General features: G+C 39.6%; 4 protein-coding genes across 4 annotated transcripts; 2 read left to right on the top strand and 2 right to left on the bottom strand.

Moving 5' to 3' along the window:
- Positions 1-6,991: 6,991 nt before the first annotated feature.
- Positions 6,992-7,978, bottom strand: LOC145766875 (uncharacterized). The gene has a single exon (XM_082578577.1). It carries the CDS (start codon positions 7,976-7,978, stop codon positions 6,992-6,994), a length of 987 nt encoding a protein of 328 aa, XP_082434703.1.
- Positions 7,979-8,697: 719 nt separating this feature from the next.
- Positions 8,698-11,843, top strand: LOC145766874 (uncharacterized). Its single transcript, XM_082578576.1, has 3 exons — positions 8,698-9,128; positions 9,261-9,477; positions 11,838-11,843. Exons 1-3 carry the CDS (start codon positions 8,698-8,700, stop codon positions 11,841-11,843), a joined length of 654 nt encoding a protein of 217 aa, XP_082434702.1.
- Positions 11,836-15,485, top strand: LOC145766447 (RWD domain-containing protein 1-like). Its single transcript, XM_082578161.1, has 5 exons — positions 11,836-11,950; positions 12,980-13,188; positions 13,411-13,554; positions 14,548-14,674; positions 14,938-15,485. The coding sequence occupies exons 1-5, from the start codon at positions 11,878-11,880 to the stop codon at positions 15,066-15,068; spliced, it is 684 nt and encodes a 227-aa protein (XP_082434287.1). The 5' UTR covers positions 11,836-11,877; the 3' UTR covers positions 15,069-15,485.
- On the bottom strand, positions 15,483-21,681 carry LOC145766448 (fatty acid-binding protein, intestinal-like). The gene is made up of 4 exons (XM_082578162.1): positions 21,572-21,681; positions 18,295-18,467; positions 17,989-18,093; positions 15,483-16,166 (listed from the first exon to the last, which is right to left on the bottom strand). The coding sequence occupies exons 1-4, from the start codon at positions 21,642-21,644 to the stop codon at positions 16,116-16,118; spliced, it is 402 nt and encodes a 133-aa protein (XP_082434288.1). The 5' UTR covers positions 21,645-21,681; the 3' UTR covers positions 15,483-16,115.
- Positions 21,682-22,833: the final 1,152 nt, after the last annotated feature.

Below are 22,833 nucleotides of genomic sequence, written 5' to 3'. Positions count from 1 at the left end.
AGATCTGTTGGTAAAAATACAGCACAAAATTAAATCTTGGAAATAAAACTTGTCTATAATTAATTCAGAACTGAATCAATGTGATTTTATTGTTGTTAAAATACAAGAATCAATCAATCATAAGCAACTCAATCCAGCAATTCAATTCAATTCAATTTATTTTTCTTTGTCAGAACGCAAAATGAAACGATATTGTAAAAAAGAAATACAGTAACAAAACCAACAAAAGGAAAAGGTGGCAAAACCTTAATGGTTTAAGACGTGCATAAAAAGATCTAATATTGCGGTATTTGCATCGATAAGTATAGTTAAGCACGGCCACCAAACCTGATACTGTAAAACAAGTAGCCTAGATGAATTAGTTAAGAATCAGTCGCCTCCCCATGACCAAGACGACACAAATCAATACTAAACTCTACAATGGACTTGTACTTAAGCCTAAATTTTTCAGCCTAGCTTGAAATTGGTGAAGTGGTACGGTAGGTATGCATCCATCAAATTATCCAATGTTAGCTGTGCGGTTATGCCAACTGCCATCATCATTCTGCGTGGTGAGTCATTCCAGTTCAATGATTCCATGTGTTTTGTATAATTGTGGCAGAAATGTTGCCAGACGATTCTCCAATTGTAACTTTTGTGATACTTTTGTAATTTGTGATACTGATCAAAATTGAAGAAACACCTATTTGATTGATTGAATCTTTATCCTCGGACTGGGAAAGTTTCTTGCAGAGCTTAATCCTGGCAGTTTTGCTTACTTGTAGACAGTGGGGTATATTCAGGGTGTGCAAGGTGTGCACTGAACACCCCAAGAAATCCAGAAAAAAAGAAAATTTCCGTCGATTGTCGATGTTCTTTACTTTCATGATATTCTAACATCTTGCTGCATGCTGATTGCTTTCTTTTCAATTGCAAAACTCGTCCCCTTCTAATTTTAATACTCCAACGTGTGAGGTCATTGCCTTTAATTTTTTTCGGTCATTACCTTTAAGCTGGGTGTGCACCAACAGCTTGGCGAGTGCTATTTAAAATAAACAATTAAGAAAAATGACGTCACAAGGCAGCGAAAACAGCAATGGTTTTAGGTCAGCCAGGCTGTGCACTCGCTGATCTGAACACCTTGGCGCGTCATTGGGGGAATCCCAGGCAATAGCAAGTTTTAGCTTGTTGGATTAGAGTTTGAGGTGATCAGAGTTGGAAACAAGATAAGATAAAATGTTTTTTATGCACCAAGTGCCAGTAAATTAGGAGTAGCTTGTCTGAATCTGCAACAAAGCTTATGGCAACAGCCAATATCATTGATGCACCATTCTAAAACAACACATCTAATCGTTTTGTAATTTCCACACAAGGACAAGAAAGACTGAGCTCGTTCAGTTTGCTTTCAATAGAAAAGGAACTTTTGCTAGAACTGAAGCAAAAGCAAGCTTTCTACGACGATGTAATTTAAAAATTTATTGCACAAACAAGAAGAATCAAATTATGCTATAGATGAATTTTCCTTCTGTAGTCGAGGTGTTAAACATTTTCGTTTTTACTAAGTAGTAGCCTACGGCGGATAAAAGTACAGACGACCAACATAGCAATCGACTTTCTTTTTTTGTTTATTATCGAGTTGCTTTGCTATTGTTTTTTGTTTTAACTTTCACCTGTTTGTTTTTAATTCGCTTGTACATTTCTCAAGGTGTTGCGACCGTGCCTAATCCTTGCATGAAGTAAATCATTTCCATCTTGAGCACGCTTTAACTTTCGCGTTTTTTCAGACTCCTGCTGTGTTATGGCAAGTAATATTGTTCGTTTTGATGGTCGGAAAGAAAAAGTGAACTGAAGTATGTGACTTTAGAAATGCAATTTAATGTTTGATATTATTAAGTCTTTCATTCAATAGGCGCTGTCAAGTAAATATCTATTTTGTATTCTTCTCCATTCCGACAACATTATTTTTGTCAGTTCTGTTCATGTTCAGAATTTGTGCTGAAATGCTCTCAGAACGCACCAAATTCAATGGTAATTTTAAAAATTTTCTGGGGGAGGCCCCCCAGACCCCCCGCTGTTGCTTTGCCTTCACTGAACACCCTGTCAAAGTGGTCACAGTACGCCACTGCTTGTAGAGGCTTGGAATCACTGACGCAGGCCCGGTCACCGAGATTGACAGAGTGAAGTTTCCGATTGTTGAAGTCTTGTTCCAGGGGAATTATTTCATCCTATTTGAGTTTCTGCAAAGAAAACGTTCTTGTTTCCAGATCGTTTTCGATTTTAGCGTTAAACAATACCGGCTTCAGAATCCGATTATTTAATGCTCTCCTTCGACCATGATAAACTTGTTCCGGACAATTTTTAAATCAAACGTCACATAAAATCGTTCAGGTCTACTGAATCTTGGCGTCTGACGTAATGGACTATTGTTAGAAATTAGCAAAGATTGCATCACCTCTGGTCACACCTGTTGAAACATTACATCATCGTTAAATCTTGAATTACGAGATATGGTGTAAGCCAAATCTAACAGGTGTCTGAATAGCTTCATAATGCCTTTCATTATTATGTCACAGTAGCTGCCTACGTGCGTTTGAGATATTGCAATCTATTCTCGTCATTTAAAATTGTTGCTTGAAGAGGTTGGTCGCATATTTAACTGTTTTGCTTTGTGCTTGCCAGCTGGACGAAATTTCCGTCTTTATTCTCTCTGTATTCAACTAGTATTGATGCAAAATAATGTGATATCACAGCCTCTCATTTTTGCTTTGCGAAAATTCACCATAAGTGTGGCAAGACTCTGTGCTATAATTCTACATTGTTTTCTACACGTTTTTTTCTGCGTAATATTTGTAGGCATAGGAAGAGATGTATACGTACGTATACGCCGCAAATTCTACGCCGTAGACCTGCGGCGTAGAATTTTAGATTACGCTAACGCTTACAGCCACATTTTTTTGGATAGTTGTCGCTTGAGGCTACACCTTAAAGTTTTCGCGGTTTTTTAGCGCATAGCGTCAACGCATACTTTGTCTTTTTTTCGCTACAACACGCCAATACCTTCCAGCGCTGCAGTTGAAAAAATGTTTTCAATGGGCAAATACATATTGAAAACAAAACCCAGCAAACTGTCAGATGAACACTTTCAGATGCTTGTGTTTCTTCGTGGAAATTCAAAATAAAACTTGTTTGTTTCGAGTGGTTTATACCGTGTGAATGTTTGGCACCTAGCAAACAAAATGAGTTTAAGCTAGTGTATGCGCTAACGCTGCCAACTTTTTTTAAGTTACAAGTTACGTTGACGCATACGGCGTATGGTTTTTCGAACGTTTGCGTTTACGCTGACGGCGTCAATATTATTGTATGCGCGTACATCACTGGGCATAAGCTATTGAAGGCCAGATGTTTGAAAGCAGAAATTGGCTGATAAATCGTAATCTCTGATTGTTTGAACGTTACAACGTGTAAGAACTTTGATTACCGTACACGTATAGATTCCTCTCTTTGGATAGTCTTTGAATAATGTGTTCTGATAGCCTAAATGGTTTTCTTTTAATCTAGAGGTAGGCTACCATAACTACTCCAGACAAATAAGTTTTTGGCATAATTATTTCAGATTGTCATTTTTTTTACATTTATAATGCAGCATTTAGAGTTCCAATTATTCGGATCATCGTTGTGATCATACCGATTAGGCTACCATGTTCTGACATTCAGTCGCATAATTAATCAATTCGTATCAGGATTTGTTTGTCAAGTGCTATCTCGTTTGACTTCTGAATGTTATGTTGATGCTTTCAAGTGTCACATCTTCAGTTCAGTTGTTTTTATTTCTGACCATCATATCAAAAACAATACACGTCAACATAGCAAAGGTCGAGAAAAAGGTAAAAGCGGCAAAACGCGAACGTTAAAACGTGCTTGTGACCGAAGTAAGTTATTAGCCTAAGTTGAAAGAAATTTGGCACGGTCGCAACACCTTCAGAAACATTTAAAATATAAAGGGAAAATAAAATGTTACAAAACAAAAACAAATAAACAACATACATTTAGGCTATAGCCACCTTCTTCTGTTCATTCATCGTCTATCAACAATCCGAATACGAATTCAAAAGAATTGAGATTCATAAGCTACCTCTCGTCATCAGGGACGTTAAGAGAATATTTTGGGCCCGGTGCAACAATAAAATCTTCGGCAAAAAGCGCACCACATCCAAACAATATGCGGTGCGCACTACATTCAAACATTACGCGGTGCGCACTACATCCAAACAATACGCGGTGATTTCTTCAAGTTCCCGAGCCCAAGGGTTGTTTGCGCCTAAAATAATCATGGTCCCGGATCTAAAAGTACTCCTTAGACCCTCCTGCTTGTCATTGAAGTAATCGTTACGCTTAGCAGTAGTCTGTTGTTATCAGGGTCACACCATCCATTGATTGTCTATCAAATATTTCTCATCTCGAAAATGTAGCCGAAGGCCCAGCAAACCCACTAAAATGCTTTGAAAATATGAGCCACGAACTGGCAACTTTGATAAAAATTGGAAACCGTGACGTGAGTCGGCATTAGTGTTGCCAGATAAAAAAATATTTTTCTTGCTTTGAAAAATTGTGTCGAAGTGTTGTAGATTGCGAATTATTCTAATTTCTAAGTAATAACACTTCGACAAGTTGGTCATTCGGGAAACTTCATTCTGTCATTCTCGGTGACTGGGCCTGCTTCAGTAGTTTAAAACCTCTGCAAGTTTACAAGAGCTATTTTTTTTTATAAAGGAGTAAAGTGATTTAGCTTACCCTGTAAATTTAAAGAATTAGGCTACAAATGTACACAAGTATCTACTTAAAACTGGGAAGCTTAAAACCTGCTGGCCTCAATTTTCCTTCAACTTTGTTCTCACTTTGAAGTTGCAGCTCTCAGTCTTGTGAATGATGTGCGATCATAAGGAATTTTTTTCAATAAAGGAAAAAGTATGATTTTTTTCTGATTGTTTTGTTAGTTTAACAATTATTATTATAGATAGTTATATAGCAATTAAAGGCTAGCCATTGATTCAGGTGCTCCCTTGATGCAGACTTTAATCAGCAGTTGGGGAAGCAAGAAGTTAGTCTTTATATCGAACTGACTTAATTTATAAGCACACATAATGGCGATAGTGATGGTGGTTGAGAATGTAGTGATGAGAGTAATCTGTGCTTATGCACCACAAAGTGGAAGATCCAATGCAGAAAAAGAAAGGTTTTATGACGAAATGGCTTATGAATGGAGCACAAGAAGTGATCAGGAAATTGTATTGGGTCTTGGGGACTTTAATGGCCACGTTGGCCAACAAATTGATAATAATAATGATGGTGTTGCAAGCACAGCAGTGCTTTTTCACCTTCATAACTTACATAGCAATATTAAATAAATAAAAGAACGAAATAGAATACCAACAAGGAAGTCATAAACAGAGACAAAATACCAAGAAAAATAAGTCAATACTACCTAGAGCATACACATCTTATAAAGGCACAGCATAACACTAAAAATCAAAGAAAAAACACCTGAGGCTGGAGACACCATATAAGATAGAATATACTGTCAGTAGAGATAGGTATACAATACATCATACAATAGTGGGCTACATACGTTATATACTGTACAGTGTACAAGTTACAAGATGTAGTGAATGTCAACGTTAGTGGAGGCGGCGAGTACTTGCAAAATATCACTACCCAAGTGGGTCAAATTTGACTTCTCTATTTCGCCAGTGGTGATCCAGTCTTGCTTTGAAGCTGTTTAAACTAGGTGCTGTGACAATTTTATCGGGTAACTTATTCCATTCATTAACAATGCGATTCGGAAAAAAATTTCTTCGCTTTGTTGTTTTGAAGGTACAAATTTTTAATTTAAATTTGTGACCTCGAGTGTTGTGGACACCTTCATGTAAGGAAAAAAGTTCTTTTTTGTTAACATCATAAAAATTTCGAAGATACTTGTAAGTTTGAATCATGTCATTTCGGAATCTTCTAAACGTTAGTGTTGGTAGGTCTAATCTTTTTAGTCTTTCATCGTAAGGTAGGTCATGGAGACATGGGACAAGTTTTGTTGCTCGGCGCTGCACACTTTCTAAAGATACAATGTTGTATTTGAGGTATGGGTGCCAAATGGTGTTGTTGTATTTAAGTTTGGGTCGTATTAATGTTTTAAACAGGATAAGAAACATTTTTATATTGAGAAATGCAAATGATCTCTTGATTAATCCAACAAGCCTGTTTGCACCAGATACTACCGATTGAATGTGGGTGTTGAAGGTTAAATTGTTGTCAAAAATTACTCCAAGGTCTTTTTCATTCTCAATGCATTTCAGGACTGTAGATGTTCCACTGGTATTTTTAAATTTATAATCAAAGCTGGGTGTGTGCTTCCCAATAGACATTGTGGTGCACTTTTTTGGGTGAAGTTTCAATTTCCATTTTTTTCCCCATGCAACAAGTTTATCTAAATCGCATTGCAAGGACAGGCAGTCATTTATGGACTTAACATTTTTATAGATTTTTGTGTCATCTGCAAACATCTTCACAGTGATTTTCATGTCATTTGGCAGGTCATTAATGTAGCACAGAAATAAAATGGGTCCGAGAACACTCCCTTGGGGAACACCACTCTTTACTGGAGTCCAAGTGGAGAATGTACCTTTAATTGTGACTCTTTGTTGTCTCTCTTGCAGGAAGTTTTCAATCCAATGCAGGAGTGATGTTTCTACACCATATGCTTTCAGTTTTGCTACTAATCTCTTGTGTGGGACAGTATCAAATGCTTTCATAATATCAACAAATACACAATGCACACCTGAACCAGAATCTATCGCTCTTGTCCAATCATCTAGGACTACAAGATGTTGAGTCAAGCACGATCTTTGACCCCTGAAGCCATGCTGATCCTTTGAGAAAAGATTATTTGCCTGCATGTGTTGTACTAAATGGTTCCTGACAGAAGTTTCCAAGAGTTTGCATACAATGGGGGTAAGACTGATCAGTCGATAATTAAGAGCAGAGTGGCGGTTTCCTTTTTTGAAGACAGCAGTGACATTTGCTTCTTTCCATGTTGTTGGTAACTTTGATGTTGCAAGAGATCGGTGAAGATTTTTTGCAGTGGATATTTAATTTCTGAGTGTGCCTCTTTTAACAATCTTGGATGGATTTCATCCGGTCCCATAGCCTTGTTACTGTCAAGAGACAGTAACAACTTGTCGACATCTTCAACAGATTGGTGGAGTTTCTCCATGGGCACAGGAACAGGAACACATACTGGTTGTGGGATTTTATCATCTTCTTCTATAAATACAGATGCAAAAGCACTGTTTAGAGGATTAGCAATTTCAGTATCGTCAGTTGCTCTTCCATCTGGTGTGTCAATTTCCGAAACCTTTTCTTGATGACTCGTCATACTCTTGACACGTTTCCAGAATGCTTTTGGATTTTCCTGCATGTTCACAACCAGGTTCTTTTCAATGTTTTTAACAGAATTTCGTATCAGACTTGTACACTGATTTCTAATTTGACTGTATTTCCGAAATTCTTCTCTGCTTCCAGTGCTTTTCCAGATTCTGTATTGTTTTTGTTTTTCTTTCACTTTCTTCAGAATGGCACTGTTCATCCATTTACACTCATATTTAGGATGATTGAGGATCTGTGATTTTGGGATAAAACCATTTCTTGCTTCCAAGATTTTGTTTTTAAATTTCTCCCACATTTCTTGGACATCCCGGCTATCTTCGAGCAGTAGATCCCACTTGACCTTCTTGAGAGATTCCCTTACACCATTGTAGTCTCCTTTTCCATATTGAAAGAATTGTTTATAATTGTTGTGTCTCCAGATAGGTTTTTCAATGTTTACAATAATCTCAATGGAGCAATGATCACTTTTGCCAATAGGGGGTCCAATTTCTACACTACATATCAAATTGTCATTGTTAGTGAGGACAAGGTCTAGAATGTTACCTTGACCATTTGGGTTCATTTGAGTTGCTTCGAGGTTTGGAGGTGTTCATGGAGGGTTTGGCGTGGGAGAAAGAAATCGCGATGGAAGGCGACTACTTGAGTTCTGTGATGAAAAGGACCTGTGTGTTGCAAATACCTGGTTTAAGAAAGAGGAAGGAAGAAAAGTGACTTTCAGTGCAGGTGGAAATGAAACCGAAATTGACTTTGGGTTGGTATTCAGGAAAAACAGAAAACTGATCAAAGATGTGAAAGCGATACCATGCGAACTTCAGCATAGGTTGGTGGTTATCGATTTGGACAAGAAAGGTCTGAAGAAAACTGTAAATAAAAAAAGGGTGATCAAAAGAAAAGTTTGGAAGTTAGAAGATGCCGACACAAGAGAAAGGTTTAAAAAGAGAGTTGAAAGTCTTGTTTAACAACGATGTGAATGATGTATGGGGATCCTTCAAGAATGGAGTTCTGCAAGCTTGCGATGAAGTTTGTGGGAAAACAAAAGGCAGGATGGATCGAGGAGATACGTGGTGGTGGTGGAATGAAGATGTGAGGGAAGTAATTGGGGAGAAAAAAGTTGCATACAAGGCTTGGTGCAGAAATAGATCAGAAGAAACAAGCTCAAGTACGAGCAATTGAAAAATCGGACAAAGAGAATAGTTGCAAAAGCTATGAAGAAAGAAGCTGAGCAGGAATTGACCAAATTAAAAAACAGTCCTAACGAAGTATATAAAGTTTATGAAGGTTATGAAGCGGGATGGGAAAGATGTAGATGGTGGACGATGTATTAAAGGAAGGGATGGAAAACTTGGTTTCAGCGAGAAAGATCGTGGAAGAATTTGGAAAGAACATATGGAGATGATAATAAACGAAGAAAACGATTGGGATCAAAATGTGGAAGCCGACATGGTAGCAGGTCCATTAAAGAGAGTTACTCGAGAGGAGGTGACGCAAGCAATGAAGAAAATGAAATCGGGGAAATTTTCTGGACTATCTGAAGTCACTGTGGAAATGATACGCGCAAGTGGAGAGACAGGATTGAAAGCAATGCAGGAAATCAGTCAACGTGTGTTAGATGGAAAAGGAATGCCAAATGAATGGAAGATGAGTGTGGTGATACCCATCTTCAAGGGAAAGGGTGATGTAATGGATTGTGGGTCATGCAGGGGAATAAAACTGTTGGAGCATGCAATGAAGGTAGTGGAAAGGGTGTTGGAGAATAGAATAAGATCTGTGGTGAAGCTGGACGAGATGCAGTGTGGATTTATGCCTGGGAAGGGAACGACAGATGCTATTTTTATTTTGAGAAGGTTGCAAGAGGAATATCGAGACAAGGGTAAGAACTTGTACATGTGTTTCGTGGACATGGAAAAGGCGTTTGATAGAGTTCCAAGAAAAGTGATGGAATGGGCAATGAGAAAAAAAGTAATGCCAGAAGCTCTCGTGCAAGCCGTAATGGGTCTTTATGACGGTGCAAGGACGAGAGTTCGCGTTGGATCTGCCCTCTCAGACGAGTTTTCGATGAAGGTCGGTGTACACCAGGGTTCTGTCCTCTCTCCTCTAATCTTTGCCATTGTGATTGATGTGATTACCGAATGTGTAAGAGAAGATTCATTAATGGAGATACTGTACGCCGATGATTTGGTTTTGTTGAGTGACACAATGGAAGATCTGAGAAGGAAATTTGAGAAGTGGAAGGAGTCGTTTGATTGTAAAGGTATGCGTGTGAACATCAAAAAGACAAAGGTCGTAATAAGCGGAACGGAAGGGGAAATCACAATGAGCAAAATTGACCCATGTGGCGTCTGCGGAAGAAGAGTGATGGCAAATTCTGTTACATGTACGAAATGCAAGAAATGGGTGCATGGAAGATGTGCAAAGATGAAGAGAGTGACATGCAGATCTGGAGATGGTTTTGAATGTGAAAGATGCAAGAAGATTGAGGAAGGAATGATTGGTCCTGTTGAAAAGCTGAATGACGAAGTTGAATCAGTAAATGCCTTTTGCTATCTAGGAGATAGATTGAATGCCAGTGGTGGTTGTGAAGCAGCAGTGACTGCAAGAGGAAGGTTTGATTGGGTGAAATTCAGAGAGTGTCGAGAGTTGTTATGTGGTAGAAGATTTCCATTGAAAATGAGAGGAAGAATTTATACTAGTTGTGTGAGATCTGCAATGCTGTACGGAAGTGAGACATGGTGCTTACGGGAAAATTAATTGGCGATTTTAAGAAGAACTGAGAGAGCGATGGTGAGAGCAATGTGTGGTGTAAAGCTGATGGACAAAAGGAATACCGAAGAACTTATGAGCTTGCTTGGGTTAAATGAGAGTGTTGATAAGTTGGCAAAAGCGAATGGAGTGAGGTGGTATGGGCATGTTTTGAGAAGGGATGAAGATGATGTTTTGAGAAGAGCGCTGGAGTTGCGAGTGGAGGGTCGTAGAAAACAAGGAAGACCAAAGAAAACATGGAAAAAGCAAGTTGAGGAAGAAAGCAGCAAGGTGGGCTTGACAAGAGAGGACGCGCTAGACAGATCGATGTGGAGGCAGGGTGTGAAGATGATTGCGGCACTTGGAGGTGAATCCGGCCACCCTCGGTAACGGGGACATCACTGGATTAAAACTGGACTACTACTACTACAGCCATATTATCACAGTGGACATTAAACTATCGATCAGGCACTTTACTTTACCACCTTAGTGTATAAGTTTTGATTATTGTGATAGGCTATGTTCAAGATAAATTTTCATTCTTTAAATTGCATTAAGTATGTTAGGCTGTAAGTTTCATTCAGCAGAGTTTATTAGAAAAATGGAACTGGTATACAAGTCCCCCCCCCCCCCCCAGTAACTCATGACAAAGAGGAATTGACCAAAACATGTGAATTGAAGTGTGTGACAAGTAAAGCAAAGGTAAAGTAGTTTCACCCTATATGTTTGGTCGAGTCCTGTCTTTGTCATGAGTTACTAAGGGGGGGGGGGGGGACTTTAATACCAGCTCCAGAAAAATTATAAAGTCTATAAATGCAGGGTGCAACCTAGTTCGTACCCTGAAAAGATCGAGGGAAAAAATTAATAAAAGCCCAAGTCGCTGATCGCAGTTTCCGCAAATTTTTGAAATTTTCCCCCTGAAAAGATCGACAGAAAAAATAGCACAAAGCCGAAGTCGTTGATCGCAGTTTTCGCAAACAGACAAACTGAAAAAATCGAGAGAAAAAAAATAGAACAAACCGAAATCGCTGATCGGAGTTTCCGTTTTTTCGCAAACATTTTAAAATTTCCGGTAATGATCCTAAGAGTTTGCCGAAGTCCTGATCGCAGTTTCAGCAAACATTTTAAAAGGGTTAGGGTTAGGAAAAGATCGAGAAGAAAAAATTAAAAATAGTCGAAGTCGCTGATCGGCAAACAAACAAACTGAAAAGATCGAGAGAAAAAAATAGAACAAAGCCGAAGTCGCTAATCACAGTTTCAGTTTTTCCGCAGTTCCGAAGTCGCTGATCGCAGTTTCCGCAAACATTTAAAAAGGGGTTAGGGAACAATCAAGAGAAATAAATTTAAAAAAGCCGAAGTCGCTTATCGGAGTTTTCGCAAACTAACAAACTGAAAAGATCGAGAGAAAAAATAGAACCCTTTTTTCGCAGTTTTTGCAAACATTTTTAAAGGGTTAGGGTGGATCGAAGTTTCCGCAAACATTTTAAAATTTCCGGTAATGATCATAAGAGTTTTTGTTTGTTTGCGGAAACTGCGATCAGCGACTTCGGCTTTTTTTAATTTTTTTCTTTCTATCTTTTCAGGGTATGAACTGTTCAGGGTACGAACTAGGTTGCATCCATAAATGCATTAGTACTATATTATCCAGTCGACGTTCTTATTTATGATCCTACTTTTTCTAGATTTAGCTATCACATGTTATAACCTTCAGATTAGGTAATAATGGGTGATCATGAAGAAGAACAGCAAGAAGAGATTGAAGCTCTTGAATCAATCTACCCAGATTCGTTTACTGGTAAAACTTGTTTATATTTCAACATGTGTACTGTTACTGTCATATTGTACAATGTACATGACGGGGCGTAATTTGTTATTGACTAATCTTTGTGGTAGTATACTCACCACGCATAGAGGATGTCTGACCCAGCCTGCGACCAATCGGCAAGTGGTTCAACTCAGCAGTTACACCTCAGCTACTGGCAAGTCAGCAAATGAAATTTACGTGCTCAACTGCTCACGTTGGACTTGCTTCAGGTCATTGCTTGACAAACTGAATTTACTGACTTGTGACATGTCAAGTTAGGGCTTGCTCAGTTGTACTTGTTACTTAATCGGTTTCATCATTTATACCAACTTCAGCCACTTGCTGAAATGTTGCTGGCTTAGTTGTCCTTTGCTCAGTTGTCGCTTGCTCAGTTCATAGCAATCCGTACTCTACGTCGGCAATGATTTTGCTGCAGCACAAATGCCTTCATTTTGAAGGTTGGCGAGCTGGAGACAACAGTTTGTCCCGTGTATAAGTCAAACCCGTCTTTTTGAGGTGAAAATCACTTACGAAAATCTTGACCTATACTCGAGTATACGGTATATATTTAAGATTTTTTATTGACTTTTTTTAACCCATTTTCAATCTTACATGTCGGTTACATTTCAGACCAATGTTACAGCCAACATATTATGTAATTGTGTATTCTTGCATTACTACAATACAATAATGAAACATAAAATTACATTTATCCAAGGTCATGAATTTGACCACAGCCATACACACAGTTGGCATACACACCTCCTGGCCAGAGCTACTTTCACTTTCGGCTCGGAGCCGGAGTTAAAAAAGTGGTCAGAGTTTGGCCGAAGCCGGAGGTTGTTCCGTCACTATAAACTTGTCATTTGTGCAGTCTTCGACCAGTATAAAATGGCAGCAACATGATACACTTATGATAATGTAAGATATATACATAACTATCACATCAATCAGAGCATGGTGTTTTTGTTATTGCAAACATGATTGACAAGATTTCTTCACATCACCCTTGATTTCCAGTGCTCTCCACATCCCCCCATTGTTTCTCTATAACTGTCGCAACAGAAGAGGGGAGTGCGTATGAAGAGTGCGACCCTATCAATGTCACCTTGCAGTTTACGTACACCCCTGATTACCCTGATGAAGCCCCCCTTTTTGAAGTGATGTCATCAGAAGGACTTCCAGATGATAATTCAGAAGATAAACTGAATGACATCATCAATGAACAGGTGACTACGGTTTATATTACGAACCATCTCGTATAAACCATTCTCAAATGGCATTATAGCACCATGCTGTCACTTATTAGTAGTCACCATGACAGCATGGTGACTACGGTTAATATGAAATGTATGTAGCAACTGTAATAAATGTAAATTGCGATTGATTAAATATTTTCGACTTCCTATCTTGTTTAATTATGTTAATCCCAACGTCCATTTTCCTCCCAGATTGAGGAAAATCTTGGGATGGTGATGATCTTCACACTTGTGTCAGCTGTTCAGGAGTTCCTCAACCTCACCAAAGATGAGATCATCAAGAGGAGAGAAGAGGAAGAGGAAAGAAAAGAAAGAGAGATAAAAGAAGCAGAGATGGTAAAAATGACTTTTATATTCTTCTTTCCTCCTACTTATGGTTTTACAGAGTAGGTTTTTCGTCATAAACAGGTTTTTGCCTGAAGGTTGAAGCTTTTGAACAATGTTGAACTGACCCCCTTTTTAGCGTCGTACCAGTGTTCTCACCACTCAGCTATGTAATCGATGTGTTGCTCCAAACGTTTTGTTCTATCCCCATCAAAATATTTATTGAGGGGGATACCTCAAAAACATCAAAAATCTCACACTGTGTGAACTATTTGCAAAAAACTATAGTAAGTGTCTGTTTGGCGTGTTTCAATTGGTTTAATGCTGAATGTAAACTATGCAGTGGTGAGTGTAGAATTTAAATTTTCTTGACTCATGATTATTACCAGGTCCTGAAACACCTTGTTAGAGTTAAGCACCAAATTTGCACCAAACAAGCGTAACATTTCATTGTCCAGAGTTTCCTGGGGTGTTAGTGTTGAAACCGCAGATGTTGATGCGTTGCTACTTCAAAATCGAAAAGTTTTGTTTTAAAAATTGATGCAACTGATTGACTTGTTGGAGACTTCTACTCTGGTCAATTGTCGTCTCAAGTTGTTGTTGATATCGGTAAATACTAAAACGCTTTTCACGCTCGTTTTCTGTACCAGAGATCCGTGTTTACCTCCCCTGCTCTCCGGCTGGTATTCTGCCTACCCGTGTGGTGCATGGGTACTGGATAGGTGTCCTTTTTACAACCAGGCACCATGGGACCGGCGCAACATAGAATTAACATTAGGTGCGGATTATTATGGATCAGCCCGGGAAATAAATGCCGCCCACATTTTATCAAACCTGTATAAAGAAAAAGTTTGCAACTAAGTTTGGTGATGTTTAAGTTCCACCTTTTGATTGAAAGTGTTCATGTCCAACAAGACTCACACAGGGCGTTGCTCGTCTGGCCGCCCACCGGATCTGTGACGCATGTTTCAAGCTAATTACATCAATTGATGATTGTGTTTGCAGCGCAAATGTCACGGCATTCCAGTTACCGTAGAAACCTTCCTGGTTTGGAAACGCACGTTTGATGCGGAACTCGCTGAAGAGGAACTTCGTCGCCTCCAGATAGAAAATAAAAATAAAAAGTTGACAGGTGGGAGGCAGGATGGTTTGGTATCCGGGCTCATCCTCCGTCAGCAGTCTCATCTATTTTGTTCAATAAACTCTAACCAGATCTGTGACGTCGCTGCTTGTGGGCAAAATGCGATCTCACTGCTTTGTTGCCTTTAAACTTCATTAACCTGCCGCATGTTGTGCTGGCGAATGTTGGTTTATATGTTACGTCAAGTCAAACGATGTGACGGACAAACACAAAATTAACGTGATATTGAACACTTGTGATAATCTTCATTACAGGAAAAGAAATCTTCCAAAAGATGAAGACGGATGATGGGGAACTCTTAGATGGAGAGGTGGAAGCAGTAGAGGTGGATGAGTCCTTGTTTGAAGATGATTTTGACATCGATGAAGAGCTTGAGGTGTCATGACGGCATGTTGCTATGACAACTCCTGTCGAGGAAAATCCTTCGGGTGGTGGTGGACGATGCAAACACGACTCTCCTGGACCTCAATGACGTCACGACTCTCATGTACCTCAATGACGTCACGACTCTCCTGGACCTCAATGACGTCACGACTCTCATGTACCTCAATGACGTCGAATAGTTGCTGATGTCACTTCTCCTTCACCTTAAGGAGAGGGCCCTCGGCTTCATGCAGTTCATACAATATCCATCCAGCAATCTGTTTGTCGGGTTACCGGCGTATTACGTTCAATGTTGTTCCAACGCTGTTTGACTAACAATCTGCATTCTCATAAATCTTTTTGTCTACTTGACGTCATTTGATTTAACGTGAATTTATTGAATAAATTATTTGTCGAACTCAATTTGTTGATTGTCCTGACCCCTGGCTTGTGGACGACTACCTCTCTGATTCGTCGTGTCCAAGATTGGTGGTAGCATGTGGTAGCAATTTGAATTTTGTGAGCGGAAAGCTAATCGTCTAACGTCAGTGAACACTTTGAAGCATATCATTGAATTTCTCTAAGACGCGCATGCTTGCACCTTACGAACCACACTTTTGAAGGTATTGACACATTTGCAAACCATTGACAAGGATGGTCGTTTTCACACATTTGAAACAGACTCATATCAGTTATGTAATAGATCGAGGTTCGCTTTTAGCAGCACGATCGTTGCTTACTTCACAATGTGGATATCAACGACCTGTTTTAGTCTGATGCTGCGACTTCGCTGCGGTAATAGCGATATGTACTAGCTTTCGAAACATAGTTCCCTAGTCATGTCCTATGACTATTGCCACAGCAAACTCGCAGCATCAGGCTTAAACAGGTCGTTGATATCTGCATTGTGAAGTCATATACGTTATTTTTTATTTTGTTCCACGATTCTTTTCAGTCAAACGTAAATTCTTTTGTTTGCAAATCTACAAGAAATTTTTATGTCAGTATATGACGTCACAATTTGTCATCGCGTTTAACTCAAATTTGATCGTATAAAAGTGGAAAAAGTTTATTTCTTCTTGTAGAATCTCTTGCATGAAACTCCATCCAAATCCATGGTCTGAAAAGAGATAGTTTCATTCTTACGTCATCTTCTTCGTAGGATGAAGTACCGTAGTTAAGAGTTTGACTCAAACCTCTCCGCCAGTTCTTGGCGGACCTTTTTGGTGCCTTCGAAGCGGTTGCAGACCTCTAAGATAATTATCTTGAAATTTAGTCATTCTTGTGCCGCGGTCAATCCGCTGAAATTTTATGGGTCACTCAGAACGGGATCTGACCAAACAAAGCACACACCGCCCCCTGACAAAGAATGGTTACCACTGGCGGGAGGATTTTGTTGATACTTTAACGTTGCCATTTCATGTTTATGACGTCATACTGACAGCTCCATCGTAATCCTGAGCATCGTTGCCACAGCGTGCAATGCCGAGAGAAGTGAGTTGTTCTAAGGCGACACTAACTGCATAATTTTTTACCTAGCAATAGGCTACGTCACAGCCATGCAAGGGCGTCCGCACATAGGGGCAAATGGGGTCAGCTGACCCCCCCTGGAAAATTGTTGGATGAAAAATGAAAAAGCGAGAACATGCAAAAATAGGCAATTTTCTGAAAGGGGGGGGGGGGGGGAGGGGTGAAGGTGATACGAGTGATGACTGGCTGGTCAAGCTCTCCGATTGTGATCATCACCCTTCTTCGGGAGTATCCCATTTCCTCTATTAATTTACGAAGATACCTACGAGCTAGGAGCTACCCGTAATCGCAAAATTCGAAAACTTGAGCTCCTGTACTCTCAGAACCACATTACTAGTGCGGGCCCTGGCTTTATCCCACTTAAATCTGAAGAAGGATAATTCACAGTTTCAGATAAAATCATCTCTTATTTCGTGAATTCAATGAAGCTGTTCGTAACATTGAATCATACAGAAAAGAACAATCAGCCACCAGTTTAGTTACCGGTAATCAGTTCTTGAATAAAAAGTGAAGTCGACGTGGGTCTGTGCCGAATTTTTCGATGACTTTTTGGATGAACAAATTTTTGTCCGAATTTATTCGGCTTCTGTGGACACTCATCATAGCCTACACAGCCCGGATAGCCTGTCGTCAGACATGGTTGATCTGAGCCATGTTTTGACCCGCCTCATTGTGCTGAATGATCTTTCTACCGTAGGCTACAAGTAGTGGCGGGGAGGGTCAGTAATGTTATCATCGCTTGACGTACAGCTGGAAAAAGTTCCATATTTTTCACCAAGTCCACAAATTCCAATTCTTCCTGGTCTTCGGACTGAGGAAAATTTCCTTTTATGGTTATGTCATACCACGACATGGCGTCCTGCTGAAAATTGTCAAAGTTGTAGAATTGGTGTATGGTTTTGACCAGGGCATTGTAGTCTGAACGGTCAATTTTCTCCATCTGCGCTGGATGCAGTTGGTATAACATGAATGTCGGCATGTTCGTCTCTGAGAAGCGGCTTTTCAGAGACTGGATTATAGAGTCCATGTAAGGAACGTAAATGGAGCGGCGATAGTATTCCTCACTGGTGCCAGTATTTGCTCTGAATACTTGACGGACACATTTCCGTGGGACAGATATGGTGACACCGATTTCTTCGGCTGACTTCAATGCCGCTGTATAAATGTTTTCTGCAAAATGTGTTTCTGCATTTTGCCGATGATCACAAAACATTGATACGAGTTTGTCAATGTGCTTCTTGACACCTAACATGTTCAGTTGGACTGCCTGAGGGGCTTGGGTGACAGGCTCCAAAATTGATGAATACTTGGCGATGATATATAGCGTTGAATCCCCCTTGACCCCCCCTAACCGAAAACCTGCGGACGCCCTTGCAGCCATGTCATTGTTACTCAAGAGTAAGGCATCCCACCTGCACGAGGAGTCCTCCTTCGATCTCTCTCGTCATCGTAAACTTCTTGCCTTTCGCGGTCGTGAACCTCCCGATCAGTTTGTCACCTTCAAAACTCATAGTCCCCTGCAAACAGGCGAATGTACTTATGACGTCAATTGACAAGTGCTTACACCGTCACCTAAACATGTGTTTGCCCATCTCTGAATGCACATACAACACAGGGATATCTATAACTAGATATCCCTGATACAACATTTCAACGAAAACTACTCGTCTAAGTGATTTCAAATCATTATTGAAAGAGCAAGAAGTTACATGGCCCACCTTTGCCACCCCACCGTATGCCGCTTCATCTTCAAATTCAACCCCCAGAGGAATCTCTCGCTCTGTTGTCCTCGGGCCGGTCACCGATTTAACTTTTAACTTGTCCCCCATGGGGGTGATGGTGAGAGAACCCCCAAGCCTCACAACCACTGCCCGCTTGATCGAATTCATCCCTGAAAGGTATACCGATTATGACGTCACTGCATGTTCAATATTACATCATCACGCTAGCAGTGTTTGGATGTTCGACATGATGCAGTAATATTGTGACTCATCTTCTCAATACAGCTTAATGATACCCACTAATCGTAAATTGATGGGGGTGAGCAGGATTCTGAGGCTTCAACTAAAGTTGACTCAGGCGTTTTAAGTTTTGTTAGCTTGGCGTGTGGACGAATCGCACATGAATTCTATGACGAAATGTTGCTTCAGACGTCATATCAAGATATTTTTAAACTTAAAGTTATCAATGTACAGGGACATCAATAATTAACGATATAACATCAAACAACTGTATTCAACAAATGGTAGACAATTTTTGAGTAATAAACATATTATATTATTGTGAAATAAATAAATATTTATGAAAAACAAGTTTTACTCAATGTGTTCGCCATTTGCGTCGATAACAAGTCGGAGACGCTTCGAAAAGGACCTGCAAGAGTCATGAATAACTCTTTGAGGTATTTAGGTCCATTCTTTTTTCAGATTAGCCTTCAGCGCTTCCAAACTTTGGCGGTGTTTAGTCGAAACCCTGCTCACCAGGTAAGACCAGATGCCAGAGTCTAGGGAGTTCAGCATAGCCGTACGAGACCAAGCCATTTTGGGGGGGGGGGGAGGCAGAACGTAAATTTGCCCAAATGTGCACGCTTTTATAGAAATTGCCCAAATATAATGTATGCGGTGCATGATAACAGTGAAAAACTAACATAACAAGATCACCAGTTAGCTAGAATTTCTTACCCAAGTAATCAAGATAGCACAACTGAATTCATCTTTGAATATACCGTACCTTGCTTGTGTATTGCTCGATGCTTCTGCACTTTGGCATGGTAGGTAGGAGTAACATAAATTAGGAGTATTATATACTTCAGCAGTAGCATTTTAAATGTTGGTGAAATTAACATGACACAGTTGCATATTATACAAACTAAATATTTATTTTTTATTTTGGGGCGCAACTGCATCATTTTAATTTGGGTAGTTTTTATAAAAGTAACCAAACAAAGTTAAGCAACACCACAACATTACATTTAACAGGTAGCGTACAGTATAACATTTTTTCGTTAAATGTTGTGTTGTTGGTGTTGCATAGCTATGTTCGTTTATGGTTGAAAAAGTACTGTAACCTCTCCACTCGAATTGTTTTATAAAAGTATTCGCCAGATTTATATAAATTCATATTTTGTAGTTGCCCAAATCAAGATGATGCATTTATGGATATTAGGCCTATGAAAAAAATTAAAGACTTTGTAAATTTTGATGCCGAGGCAACTGCATCATGCCAATTTGGGCAGTTTTATAAATAGACTATAATCAGATAATTTCATATTTTTTTGTTGCCCAAATCTAAACAATACAGTCATGTAAATGGGAAAAATTAATGAATTTGTTCATTTTCGGGAAACTGCCTCATGCTAATTTGGGCAGTTGCATAAACAGACTAATCAGATAATGTCATGTTTTCAGCTGCCCAAATCAACACGATGCATTTGTTAAAATTAATAAAATTAGCTATATAGGCTAGCAAATTTTGTGTTTTGATTTGGGCAGATTCATAAAAGTATTAGAGACATATTTTGGTGGCTGCCCAAATTGGCATGATGCAGTTGGTTAAATGCATTTCGTACTACAGTTTGATCACCATGCAATACATCAATACGGGTGTGCCAAATGAAAATTTTGCGGCATATTTCTTATGCAAATAAGAGGCTGTACCGTACTTAGTTTGATAGGTAAAAGATATTAATTTGTAGTTTTTCTTAATTCATGCGATTTTGAAGCTTTTCATATAGCAATTTTTTCCCTAATAATTGCAAGATTTTGCCCGAATTTGCGATGTTTTGAAACAACAGGGGGGAGGCTGCCCCCCCTGCCCCTTGGCTCGTACGGCTATGGAGTTCAGGTCTGGGGATGAAGGAAGCCATTCTTCCTTGGAAATGAAGAACTGCACATTGGCTGAAAGCAAGTTTTGCGTTCTCTTAGCTCCATATAAAGGGGCAGAATCTTGTTGGAATGATCAATTACGTTTTTTGAAGTGTTTCTTTGCCCAAGGCAACAATAAACCCTCAAGAATATCATTTCGGTGGTTTTCTTGGTTCAATTTCACTCCTTGTTCCACAAAAATCTATGGACTCCTTCCTGATTTGTTGGCTGCTGCCCATACCATCACTGATGCCTCCCCTCCGAGTGACTACCCGGGGTTCCACGTCACCATCTCTTAACCAAACACCATCATTCTGACTGTTGGCAGCGTGCCTCCTCCTTGAATGCGTGAGAGCAGAATTCTGACTCTGGAGAGACGTTTCTCAATGGCATTGACATTTACTTGGTTGGTTAGTTTTGAATCTTTATCCTCGGAATGACAAAGCTTTGATTGGGGATTGCTGGTAGTTTTGCATACCTGTAGAGGCTCTTGACGCAGGGCCGGTTACCGAGATTGACAAAGTAAAGTTTTCCGGTTGTTGAAGTTTTGTTGCCAGCAAATTATTCCATTCACTAAGCACTGTTGAATGGGGAGCAGTCCTTAACGTGCATTGCTCAAGCGCACACCCCGAGAGTCGAACTTGCGCCACGTGGTCTTGATCCGCGCGGGTAACCACTAAGCTAACAGGGCAGACAAGCTGTTTCTTCATGTGTTTGAATGGGCTCATCTTCAAATCCTTCTTGAGAACTGTGAACATGATTCCATAGGCCACGTTCGCCTCCTTTGCCAGTTTTTGAATTGGATCTCTTGTAGTGTTGATTATAATTGATGACCCTACTGTATAACATAAACATGGATCCTTGAGGGATACCACAACTCATGAATGGTTGGCCTATCCCTGTATTAGCTGTGGCTCTAAATATTCCATTCATTGGTTTTTGTTAGACAAGCAAAAGCATATGTCTATGTTGCATACACAGATTAGTTTTTCATCAGAATAAATTGTTTGCAGATAAATCAAATCTTACCGATGATGCAAAGAAAGCCTAATATCTTAGCAGTCTAAACTTTAGATTTCGGAAATTGCTTTCCTAATTCCAAGCCTTTTTAGCATGTCGGTCTCATACGCACCAGCAGCTTGAAGAAAATCGTCATATTTTTCCGTACGATCCAACGTCCACTCTCCAGCTAAAATCGTAGCCATATGGTCTCGAAGAGGTTTTACCAACAAAAAACTCAACAAATCCTTAATAAAGGCAAAAGTATGCTTGTTATCTTTCATATCAGATCCAAATAGACCACCGCACGTGTCTTAGAAAGCAAATTCAGGATAAATTTTAATTCTTAATACCGTGATATTGTAACATGTCATTTCTGGATAGGTTATTTACAAAGGTACGTTCTAATAATTTTGGTTATTTTATTGTTATAATCGTTATTTTGGTTTGTTAATTCGAATATGGACATTCTTGTCTGATGCAAATGAATAAATAATTCAAGACCGGTTTAAATTTTAATTTAAAATAACAACTCGTCCTCACTCGATCAGGCGTGACAGACTCTCCCTGTGACTCTGCGGAGGTATCTCCGCGTCTGGTTTTACTAAGTACTAAGTAGGCTAAGTATTTTGAAACAACAGTTGACGAAATATTTGTGGTGTATTTTGTGATTCCATTTTTTTTTCTTTGAATACGGAAAGCTCCGCACATAGTAATGAACTAATGATGATTATAAAGTAACTCTAATTCCAACATGTACTCTGTAGACTACACTAATGAAACTAGTAAAAGTTAATCGCTACCGTAACTAGTCACACTATTCCTTGAAACCGATTTATTTTGCATCAACAAGAACGTACTCAACAGGATATTGTAGGCCTACCACCAACTTGTGTGGCCGCGTTACGAACACTTTCATTTCTCTGGTAAATTCATATCAAAGCAAACCCTAATTCTCAATATTAGTTGATATGAAAACGTGCAAGACGAGATCTATAATTGCTCACTTAAATAACTTCCTCGATTAAAACACAGCTGTTATGAACGAATAGTTAGGCTATTGTTACCAGAGATGCTTGTGCATATGTTTTGTAAAAGTAGTTCGAGTTTGCTGGTTAAGCTTGTTTAGCCTGGTTGAGCGCACTCCCAGCATCAGACTAAAACAGGTCCCATCTACTTTTGAGTAGTATGATGGACCATGTCTGAGTACGTTATGCGAATGTTCCCAGCTACGATCACTACTTGCGCGCGGAAAGAACGAAGCTTGAGGGGGAACCGCCCCATACCCAGGCCCCGGATTTAGGAGGGGACAGAGAGTGCAGACCTAAAAGTGCCCCGGTTCCCCCATCAGCAAAATCCGCCCCTGCCCATACAACTGACCTTGATGAACAGAGC

Source organism: Aplidium turbinatum, chromosome 3 (assembly GCF_918807975.1).
Source record: "Aplidium turbinatum chromosome 3, kaAplTurb1.1, whole genome shotgun sequence".
NCBI lineage: Eukaryota > Metazoa > Chordata > Ascidiacea > Aplousobranchia > Polyclinidae > Aplidium > Aplidium turbinatum.
This window is presented reverse-complemented; position numbering and strand designations above follow the sequence as displayed.

Bases quoted from the DNA above. Each gene is read 5' to 3' on its own strand.
- LOC145766448 (XM_082578162.1), bottom strand. From the start codon at position 21,644: ATGGCTACGATTTTAGCTGGAGAGTGGACGTTGGATCGTACGGAAAAA. The intron at 18,094-18,294 runs GTGGGCCATGTA...GCCTGTTTGCAG, and splicing joins CATACGGTGGGGTGGCAAAG to GGGACTATGAGTTTTGAAGG. The intron at 16,167-17,988 runs GTGGGATGCCTT...ATCTCTTTTCAG, and splicing joins AAGGAGGACTCCTCGTGCAG to ACCATGGATTTGGATGGAGT.
- LOC145766874 (XM_082578576.1), top strand. From the start codon at position 8,698: ATGAAGCGGGATGGGAAAGATGTAGATGGTGGACGATGTATTAAAGGA. The intron at 9,129-9,260 runs GTTGGAGCATGC...TATTTTGAGAAG, and splicing joins TCATGCAGGGGAATAAAACT to GTTGCAAGAGGAATATCGAG.
- LOC145766447 (XM_082578161.1), top strand. From the start codon at position 11,878: ATGGGTGATCATGAAGAAGAACAGCAAGAAGAGATTGAAGCTCTTGAA. The intron at 11,951-12,979 runs GTAAAACTTGTT...CTTGATTTCCAG, and splicing joins CTACCCAGATTCGTTTACTG to TGCTCTCCACATCCCCCCAT. The intron at 13,555-14,547 runs GTAAAAATGACT...TTGTGTTTGCAG, and splicing joins AGATAAAAGAAGCAGAGATG to CGCAAATGTCACGGCATTCC.
- LOC145766875 (XM_082578577.1), bottom strand. From the start codon at position 7,978: ATGAACCCAAATGGTCAAGGTAACATTCTAGACCTTGTCCTCACTAAC.